Source organism: Pimephales promelas, chromosome 9, assembly GCF_988280905.1.
Source record: "Pimephales promelas chromosome 9, fPimPro1.hap1.1, whole genome shotgun sequence".
Classification (NCBI taxonomy): Eukaryota; Metazoa; Chordata; class Actinopteri; order Cypriniformes; family Leuciscidae; genus Pimephales; species Pimephales promelas.
The window spans coordinates 4,028,932-4,040,175 of NC_142777.1; the positions used below are offsets into that span (position 1 = coordinate 4,028,932).

General features: G+C 39.8%; 1 protein-coding gene across 2 annotated transcripts in view; it reads left to right on the top strand.

Moving 5' to 3' along the window:
• Nucleotides 1-5,014, top strand: part of atrx (ATRX chromatin remodeler) — a 66,564-nt gene extending 61,550 nt beyond the window's left edge. For both annotated transcript variants that reach the window (XM_039694200.2, XM_039694201.2), the window contains exons 34-35: nt 1,437-1,565; nt 4,311-5,014. In XM_039694200.2, the coding sequence (XP_039550134.2) occupies nt 1,437-1,565; nt 4,311-4,535 (354 nt within the window). In that variant the 3' untranslated portion in view covers nt 4,536-5,014. The remainder of the gene's footprint in view (nt 1-1,436; nt 1,566-4,310) is intronic.
• The last annotated feature ends 6,230 nt before the right edge of the window (nt 5,015-11,244 follow it).

Genomic DNA, 11,244 nt, shown 5'->3' on the forward strand with positions numbered 1-11,244 from the left:
TTTTCCGTTTTAATTTTTGGGAATTCAGTTTTTTTTTAACCCTTTACTGTTATTTTAGTTGTAAAAAGAGCTTTTAATGTTAATGATTAAAATGTACACAAATAAAATAGGCATTTACTCTTAAAATGACAAATACTGCATGATGCAACATAACACTGCACTCTAAGTACTTCAAGTAACAACAAAATATGGTTATGAGCTTTAAACTGTCCTGTAAAATAAATTGTATTAGTTTATATAAGTTAAAAGTCACTCTCTAGCTGCGTCGTAATGTGCATACTATCCATCCTAAATAGTATGTGACATTAATAACTGTCAATACTATTTCGGGCATAGTTGCACATTGGGACGCAGCTTCTGTCTCTCGTGTGCACTGTTGAGCGTGCTGTCTCGTCTCTCTCGCGCGCTCTCGACTCGGACACACACACTCAGTCCGGCACCTCATAGACAGACGTGCACGGAGGGGACTTTGTGTGTATGTGTGTGCGACGAGTTTCTTAACTTTTTCGCCGACGAAAGCAGAGCCGGGGAGAGCCGCTTCGCCATGCTTTCAGTGGAAACGCGGCTATTGTTTTGATGGGGTTGTGTCGCCCAGATTTGCTTCCCCGTCTCTCTGCATTTTCCCCAGACATGCGTTCTTCTCCCACACAAAAAACGAATTTTATTCCAAATATGTAAAATTCCACGTTAACACTAGATTCCGTGTTAATTGGCCAATTCCGCGATCGCGGAAATTTTAGGGCCCTACCTCAGAGCCACTTACTTGTTATGTAATCGCCACTGACCAATGGTAGGTCGAAGTTGTTCACCAGCCAGAGCAAACTTTTTCTAGAAAGTTCACTTTGGCAAGCTGTTTCAAACTCCAGAATCAAACTCCAAACACACTTGATTTTGGCCGGATCTGTTTGAAATGACATCACTCCGCATAAGGTATATCGGAGCCTTATCAGTGCAGTTCCAGGTTTGCTTCTGTAGGCTAATGAGACGGATGCATATCACACTTTTCCCTGATAATAGTGGAAAATTTATGTTAACAATTGTAAACATTTCTAAAGTGACTTACATTTGCTTGGCAGTCGGTGTTTGCCGAGGCAAGAACCACTTTTGTGGTTAAAAAAAACAAACTGATGTGATAAAACATATCAGTCTTACATAGAACAAACGTGTGGGTAGACTCTTTGTACCTAGCAACCACTTAGAACACCTTAGCAACTGCATTACAACGAGCCACAACTTGCAAGTCTTGTATGGGCAAAACCTACACTTTTGAGGCTGTGCTTATTGACTCTGTGGGTTGCTGTGTCATCAGTATTATTAAGCTTGTGTTGGACTGAGTTCTGAGTTCTCACTGCTAAATGTGTTTGTGTGTGTGATGAGCGTGTAAGTGTTTGTTTGTTGAGGTCTACAGGATGTAACAGGTGTGTTGTTTTTGGCAGTGGAAGGAGAATCCGAGTTTACCGGAGGCCCAGGTCCAGTCCATGGCTCTTGGGAGGCAGGCCGGCTACGAGCTGGAAATCAAACACAGGGAGGCTATTTACCGTGATGTCCTCAGCAAGCAACAAACTGTACGTTTGCTCACTTCTCAATGTTTCCGTGACATCATCTGCTCTTCTTGTGTTTAAGTGACATGAACTTTTGAACCTAAATAGAATGAAATGGGACTTTTACTACTGGGACCACTTTTACCAGCATATTTCGGCAACTTGTTTTCTCCATTCGTCAAATATAGTTAAATATGAGGTGTGAATTAATTTAGGGTCCTTACGAATCCTTAAAAAGTCTCAGAGTTAAATTCAGAGAAAAATCTCAATATTTCATCTAATTTAAGGTTATAAAAAGTCTTAGATGTTTAAGAACACATAAAGTGTCCCATTTGGGACAAGGGCCTACATTTATAGTGTTGTATTTGATCTCCATCATCGTTTTAAATGAGCAGCTGGCAATAGTAAAGCGTAGGCCTTTAAAAAAATAAGAGTCCCATTATATTTAAAGCAAGTTTTTTTTTTTTTTTTACATTTATAAAGGGCTTTTTTTAAACTTATTAAAATGAATGCTTCGTCTTTCATTTCAATTTCTTAAAGCTACACTGTGTGATTTTTACCCCCATCTAGAGGTGAAAATGGTATATAACCATCCAGTGAATATTAGTTTCTGTTCCTCTCAATTCCGATTTCGTTTTAACTCCTACGGTGGCCAATGTAGTCCAAGATTAACATGGCTTCCAGTTCAAACTCGTCCATGAGTGTTAACTCAAACGTAAACGCGAACGGCGAAGCTTGAATTAACGGGTATGTCCCTCTTTGGCTAATGTACTTTCAAGATGGAGGGGCAACATGGCGACCGACATTAGAACCCCTTACCCGTGTGTATGTTCAATGGCATATTATACACTCACGACAATACTTTATTACTTGAGCGAAGTAAATCCACATTAATGAGCACATATATTTTTAGAAGAACTAACTCTTTTTAGCTAAGAATAAACTAAAAGAGTTGCACAGTGTAGATTCAAAATTGATCAATAAATTTAATTAGAATAATAAGACACTATAAGACAATCAAATTAAATCACTTTCACTTACTAAGATTGTTTAAAATATATATTTTTTTAAATATACAAATAAGAAATGTTGGAAATGGTACTTTTAAACTTGAAACTAAACCTCTAGTAGGTGGCGGCAGGTGAACGTCTAATTGAGGCTTTGAGTTATTAATTCAAACGATTCGTTCAAATGGCCAATAGAGTGCCGAAGTTATGACGTCACTTTGTAGGACAACTCGGAAGCTAGCGGCGCATGGGTTCCCTCGATCGAAATGCTATGCATTTTTCCCATAGGCTTTTGGAAAATCACAAAAAAATAAGATCTGTGTTCAATAAAGAGTTGTGACCCTTAGGCCGTGTGTCCACCAAAGCATTTTTAGCCAGCTGAAAACGCTAGACGCTCTGCTGAAGACGCCGTGCTTTGGGCGCTTGAGAGCGTTTTGGCAACGCAGCGTTTTTCCGTTGAGACGTTTCGTTGCTATGATACAGAATATCTGCAGCAGTTTGAATGTTGTGACAGTTGGTCGGTGTGGTATTAGTCCCGCCCCCTCCTCCACTGTGATTGAACGGATGGGTAAAAAGTGACAGTGATGAGCGCTGTGTTTTATCCAAAGTTGAACATTTTTCAACTCCCACCGACCAGTACAAACGCCGGGCGCTCGGCGCTTCAGCGTGAGAAAAAAAAAACGCACAGCGCCTCGGCACGCTCATGGCGTTTAAGAAACGCACCACTCCCATTGAAAACAATTGAAAACATACGCCAGAGGCGTGGAAAAACGCTTTGGTGGACTCTTTACTAGTAATGTATACATTTTGAAGCCTATATAAACATTTACAAAAACACAATCAGACACAATAAAGTAAAAAAAAAACACAAGCAGGTTATAACTGTGTTTTTTGTCATAGATCAACACGTGAAAATATTTAGAGGCTCTGCTCACCACAAACCTTATTTCAGGCGATTTAGCAAAAACCCATTCAAAAATCACATAGACTTTAGAGCGAGCGAACCGGGAGTGCTAAAATGCTAACTCACTTCCGCGTTTTGGCCTACAAGAGTGACGTCGTAACTTCGGCACTCTATTCATTCAAGAATGAGGCAGTTGTGACTTAATATTAACTACTTGTTTATTGAACCGTTGAATGAAATCCATCACATTTTCAATCGTGATGGTATTCTGGAAAAAAGCATATTTTGTCGTTTGATGTTTCTTAACAATATTATAACTATAAAAAATCGTCCGTATATAGACCATTTTGCAAGATGTAAACAACACTGGTCCAGAAGCACTTCCTGTTTCAGTTTTTTAACACCACACAAAAGCTGGGATAAAATACAACCAACAGAACATGTAAAACTGAATCAAAAAGTTAAACAACATCTTTAAGATGTTTTCTTTACATGTGAAATAAAGAAAACAGTTACAAACTGAAACAGGAAGTGTTTCTGGACCAGTGTTACTTACATCTTGTGAAATGGTCTATAGTTCTCGTTCGTTCAGCTCAGAAGAAAAGCCCCAGTTCTATTTGAAACCAGAGATCTTGATATGCTGTATAATATAATGAACCGTCCAGAGACTTTCTATGACATTTAAAGTATGCTGATCCTAATCTTTATGCCGAGATGGCGAACAGAAACATGATTTGTGTGACATTAGCAACACTTTAGTAGCTGTTTGGTAACAGTTATGTGTCCGACGTTATCAAGAGCTCTGGTTTATGTATCGCTCTCACAAATGAATAACGTCCATTCCCGGTCTCCCTCCAGCTGATGATGTACGTGCAGAAGGTGGTGGCCAACCGCAAGGTGCAGGAGCAGCAGATGGCCCTGGCGAGACAGGGGATGCTCCTCAACCAGCTGGCCATGCAGAACGGCCTCTCTGCCCCCATGAACCAGATGGACCTGCTGGGCTTGTACCAGCAGCTGGGGGCGCTCCAGGGCCTGCCCTCCTCTCAGCTGGGCAAGAACCCGGGCCCGTCCAAGGGCCTGTAGGAGACGAGGCCTCGCTGAACACACAGCTGGACTGACGCAGCCAGGACACCTACGTGAGCTCCTCGCCCAGGAGAAAAGGGCATCCTGGGACTTTGTTTAAGGGGTTTTTGGCAGTGCAGTTTGTCATTTTGTGTATATAGCCTTAATGTTATTCAAGATCTTCTTTTTTTTGTCTCTCACGTATTTAAGAATTAAAGAAGATATTCTCCCCCAAATGCTTTTAGGCATTGCAAGTTTTTTTGTTTTCCCTTGAAATAAGGGCTGTGCATATATGAATAATTATATTGCAAGGAAAACAGCGTGATTGAAGAGGGACCATAGCGTTTCTGTTCTATAACCATAGAGAAGATTTCACCCCGTAAATACTATCAGCGTTAATATCTTCCTAGTAGAGGATTGTCATAGGTACGGTGATAGCCAGAGACACTGAAAACGTAACGTCAAATCAAATGGCCTTATATCAAGCAGCTAGATCTCTTCTAACGTTTTAAAAGCCCCTTTTCTAATCTGCTTTTAGGTATTTAAAATCGTTGTTGCTAATCATGCTATGGAATGTCTGTGTTGTTAAAACTGCTTGCTGAATTCCTCCGGACTTTTGTAACATCAAACTTCTCGTTGTAGTGTTGCCTAGCATATTGTTGTGAGTACTGTTCATAAGTTCTCTTTCTGTTGTTTATTATTATTATTTTTTGTTGTTGTTGTTTTGGGTTCTTTTCTGTTTCTCTCCCCGCTTGGTTTGGGTTTGTGCCCGAGTTGGTGTCTTGGGTACATGTTTGTGTGGTTTAACCTGTTCTGATGATGAAATGATGACGCCTGACACTTTCCTTAGGTTAGTGCTTGGGCTGTATTGATCTGTTCTTGGGCACATCTCCACTTCGGATTCTCAATTAGATGTTTTTCATTGGCAAACATAAGCCCTTTGATATCCACTGGGTGTCGTTCAGAAATGTAGAGGAACTTTTTTTTCCCTGCTGGAAATGTTCAAATGTTAGCATATACACCAACAGTTTCTGCCATTAATATGATCTGCTACTTAGTATTTAATATCACATTTAAATAAAGTGACCAAAAGGATGTTACATTCAGGTCTTGCTTGTGGGTTGTCATTTTTTTTTTTTGCTGCGATGGCAATTTCTGCAATACCTGGACACAATGAATTAGCAAAAACTATGGTCTGTGAAGACCTAGTATTTCCTAAACGTTCCTAAGGTTGAATATAAATCGTTCTATATATATTTATTTATTTTTTGGTCTGGAAAAAAATTTCTCTGCAATTGATCAATCGAATGATCATGACGACAACGAAAGTCGTAAAAATGGTGTGGATGATGTGGGAACCCTGAAATATTTTAAAGTCCCCCTGTATGTATACGTCTATGTGATGTTTTTAATAGGCTTTAAGACACACCATGTGTAAGTTCATAAGTATTTCCTCCTTAAAACTGCAGTGAACCAAAGAAAGTCTCAAAAACACTGTTTGAAATCTCGGGTGTTTCTGACTACCTTGTAACCAATCAGATCAACGTGCCGGCGGGCTTTAGCATATCATTAACAGCGAACTAGCAGGGGAGTCTCGGGAGATGCCATGTGTTTTTCTGTTGATACTGTATGAAAAATCAGGGACATGTAGCAATATATAACAATTATACATGAATTATGTATGTGGTGATGTTATGAACTTTATTTTGGTGAATGACTTGTAGACGAGCCTACATGAGTGAGTGGAGGCGGGTCTCATTTGCATATTTATGGATCACTTACACTAAAAGAATGTTGAGTTGCGTTTAAGCTATTTTAAGGCATGAAGAATGTTGTCATTTGGGTGATCAAAGATGAATTTGAAGGGATAAAATTAGCTACAGATGGACATTTATTTGAGAATTTTATAATATTTTTATATTTATATTAGATTTTAATATTGAATTTCTGCAAATGAGAATTTTTGGAAAAAATTCCCATTTGTTCCATCTGCAATCCGCCACATCGACCGCTCCAGACACGTCGCCCGTATCCGCCATCTTGGAACAGTCAACGTGAGTCTGTTCTTCACTCACACTAAAAAAAACAATACATTTTCAGTTTGAATATATCTATATTGTGCAGCCTATAGGCCTGTTCACACCGGGACGAATTTCGATTTTTGCATGTTCACTCGAGTCATCGTCAGCGAAAATCGCTTGGGTGTGAACACGAAAAAACGCGCTGAAAAGCGCTGACCCGGTGTGTAAAGGGCTTATGGCTGTAAAAACCACCGAGCTGATGAACTAGGATAACCTCTCAGAGGTAAAATTGTCCTGGTTTGAGTTTGTATTACTCAATGTGCAATATCCATATTCATAATCATCACATTAATGATAAACTAAATGCTGTGGAAACCATCTCATTATCTATCTATACAGATATTCATACATGTAAATATATGTGGGTTGCAAATCCTCAGTCAACTTGCTCTTGAGTGTCACAGATTGGATTTGACTGTCCCAATATGGCGGACAGCTAGCGTATAGCAGCCCATATTTTAGTGATCAAAGATGAATTTTAAAGGATAAAATAAGCTACAGGTGGACAACGTTTATATGAGAATTTTTTTTTCTACATTTATATTAGATTTTAATCTTGAATTTCTGCAAATGAGAATTTTTGAGAAAATTCCCATTTGTTCCATCTGCAATCCGCCACATCGACCGCTCCAGACACGTCGAACGTGTCCGCCATCTTGGAACAGTCAACATGAGACTGTTCTTCACTCACACTAAAAAAGCTATACAATTTCAGTGTAAATATCTCTACATTGATGGCCTAATGCTGTAAAAACCACTGAGCTGATGAACTAGGATAACCTCTCAGAGGTGAAAATGTGCTGGTTTGGGTTTTTATGGATTACTCAATATCCATATTCAGAATCATCACATTAATGATAAACTAAATGCTGTGGAAACCATCTCATTGTCTATCTATACATGTAAATATGTGTGGGTTGCAAATCCTCAGTCAACTTGCTCTTGAGTGTCACAGATTGGATTTGACTGTCCCAATATGGCGGACAGCTAGCGTATAGCAGCCCATATTTTAGTGATCAAAGATGAATTTTAAAGGATAAAATAAGCTACAGGTGGACAACGTTTATATGAGAATTTTTTTTTCTACATTTATATTAGATTTTAATCTTGAATTTCTGCAAATGAGAATTTTTGAGAAAATTCCCATTTGTTCCATCTGCAATCCGCCACATCGACCGCTCCAGACACGTCGAACGTGTCCGCCATCTTGGAACAGTCAACATGAGACTGTTCTTCACTCACACTAAAAAAGCTATACAATTTCAGTGTAAATATCTCTACATTGATGGCCTAATGCTGTAAAAACCACTGAGCTGATGAACTAGGATAACCTCTCAGAGGTGAAAATGTGCTGGTTTGGGTTTTTATGGATTACTCAATATCCATATTCAGAATCATCACATTAATGATAAACTAAATGCTGTGGAAACCATCTCATTGTCTATCTATACATGTAAATATGTGTGGGTTGCAAATCCTCAGTCAACTTGCTCTTGAGTGTCACAGATTGGATTTGACTGTCCCAATATGGTGGACAGTTAACCTATAGCACCCCATAGTGTGTGTGTGTGTGTCTTAACAGCTGTCACTGGATTGACTGCAAAATTGGGTGCTTGAGTGGTAATAATGAACACACACGCACAGTATTTGCCATCTTGAATTTTAGAGATTGGTTTTAAGGGTTTCAACACACCTGATCAAGCTAATGGAGGCCTTGGGGATTACTAGAAAGATACAGGCAGGTGTGTTTGAGAGGAGGAGCCCTACACACCCGTCCCATGACTGCAGCGATGCAGTTGACAGTCAAATCTCGTCTGTAAACCGATGAGAACGTACTGAACGTCCATGAGCACAATAGCACATTTCAGATGTGCTTTCTCCAGACAGCTGTTTTCACACCCTGAGAAGCCTTCGCCTCTCGTACACCCCAATCTACCCCTTCAGTCTTTCATCTGCTGTGTCTTTTCTACTTATTTTCATTTCTTTAGCAGCCAGGGTTTTTTTTTTTCTTCTCCCCCCTCTTTTCCATTCGCCCCCTCTCCCTCCCGAGGGGAGCTTGCATTCACAGCTTGCAGAAAGCTGCCAAAAGGGAAACATTACAACTATTGCAGATGTTGAAATGTTGATCCCATCCTTGGTATGCCCAGATTACCACTCGGCTAGTTTTGCAGCGCCACGCGGGCAGCTGTTCCCTCATCTGTCCCCCAATGTGAAAACCTCCTTCCGTTCACATGAATATGCCGCATACACTTCGTATCTGACAGTATTAGAGCGCGTTGGCAGCGAGGCCAACAATTGATCATCTGAACGGAGCCGAGCCAAGGATGTTGTCAGGCGTCTGTGATGGGTGGGGTTGTGAATGTTTGTAAATCTGGATTGTTCCATCCAAATTGTTCATTTCTGATTATTTTAAGGGTCGTCTGAAACCCTATAGAGTCCATTCAGGGCAACACCAAATCTTCATGGGAGTTTCGTGTTGCTGTGATTTACAAAGCGTCGGATTAATAAGCAATAGTTCTAGGTACGTTCTCATTAATATTGCAGGTTTGACGGCCACCGATGCTACACATTCTCTTGTATTGTTTCGCTTTCTGCAGGGCGTTGATTTATGCCTCTACAGACTGCTTGGGGAAAACTTTCCCACAGCTTTCCTTGAGCCAAGAGCTGTCTTTTTACATCATCAGCTAACATCCACGTCTCTGGAGAGCTGGATTATTCTGTGAATGCTGCTGTGATGTTCTGGAATTTACGCTGTGCTAGATAAACAACATCGATCGACTCCCGCTCGTGTGCTGAACACCCCTGACATGAAGATTTTCTGAAAGAAGAAATCAAATGTGTTGTACTTTGAAGACAACGTGAAATCAGAAGACACTCTACCTACAGTACTTGACAACATGTTTGTCTTTGTAATCTTTCAGCGAAACATAACTTGCTCCTCTGGTGAAATGCCACACACAGTTTTACTAGCAAAATAGATGACATAATAGATAGAAGTACAATGGTTTGTGAATGCCGTATATAACTAGTGATCTATACTTAAAGGAGTAGTTCACTTTTAAAAAAAACTTGCTGATCATTTACTCACCCCCATGTCATCCAAGATGTCTATGTCTTTCTTCAGTCGAAGAGAAATTAAGGTTTTTGATGGAAACATTCCAGGATTTTCTCCATATAATGGACTTCAATGGGAACCAAACGGTTCAAGGTCCAAATGAGAGTTTCAGTGCAAACTGTTCAAAGGGCTTTAAATGATTCCAGACGATGAATAAGGGTCTTATCAAGCGAAACGATCGCTCGTTTCAAAAATAAATAAAAAAGTTTAAATTTTATCATAGACATACACTAGACCTCACTTTGGGGTTCTAAGCATGCGTCAAAACCACCGCCATCTTGGAACAGGGGTCTTGTCATAGGAAGCAGTGTTGTAGTCGAGACCACCTCACTCGAGTCCGAGTCGACACCGAGACCAGAGAGAGTCGAGTCAGAGTCAAGACCGAGTCCAAAGAGAGTCGAGTCCGAGCCGAGACCAGTGAGGGTTGATTACCAAATTTACTTTTATTTACTTAGAGAAATCCTTTTTTTTTTTTTTTTTTTTTTTACTGAATTTACTTAGAGTTTTAAAAGTATGATCAGTTTTGGGTAAAAAGACCACATAGTAGGTGGTGTTAATTTTATTACAATTTGTCATGCGCAGTTGCGCACTAGAAAATCACCAATCACTGGGCGTGACAATCAATTTAAAGAAATATTTTATTAACATACATTAATAATCATGAAAAACATTTTGAATTGAACTCGAGTGGACTCGAGAATAATTCCGAGTCCTAAAAAAAAATGTTCGAGTACGAGTCAATTCCGAGTCCAAATGGACACGAGTCCATGACAAGACCAAGACCATTAAAATATGGTCTCGAGACCGAGTCCGAGACGAGTCCGAGTCTCGAGTACTACAACACTGATAGGAAGTAACTAGGTAACGCTGCTATCTCTGCCTTTACTTCGAATCAATGATAAATACATGTCTGACTGTTGGAACAAACCAAAAAAACAAGAAAAATGGCATTCATGACGATTTATGGTGATTTTATTTCCGTTAGACCTGTGTCTACTACATTGACGCTGATGCATTAAAGTGGAGGGGCTCCCCTGTTTCAAGATGGCGGCTCTATTGATGCATTCGTTCCAATGAACTGCCGTAGCCAAGGTGAGGTCTAGTGTATATGTCTATGAAGTTTTATAAGCACAAATGCTCGCCTTGCTCTTTTCTGTGATGAGCATCCGTGACTCTCCTGTTCGAACTCGTTCATCAAAATGAACAAATCTGTTTTCGAGTCATGACTCGAAGGGTCCTAGATAAGACCCTTATTCATCGTCTGGTGTCGTTTAAAGCCCTTTGAACAGTTTGCACTGAAATACTCATTTGGACCTTGAACCATTTGGTTCCCATTGAAGTCCATTATATGGAGAAAATGCTGGAATGTTTTCATCAAAAACCTTAATTTCTTTTTGACTGAAGAAAGAAATACGTGAATATCTTGGATGACACGGGGGTGAGATTTTTTTTTAAAGTGAACTACTCCTTTAACTGAAGCTAAACTATCATAGAAGTCAAACTCAATCAGCTCAGTGTTTCTCAGATTTTAATT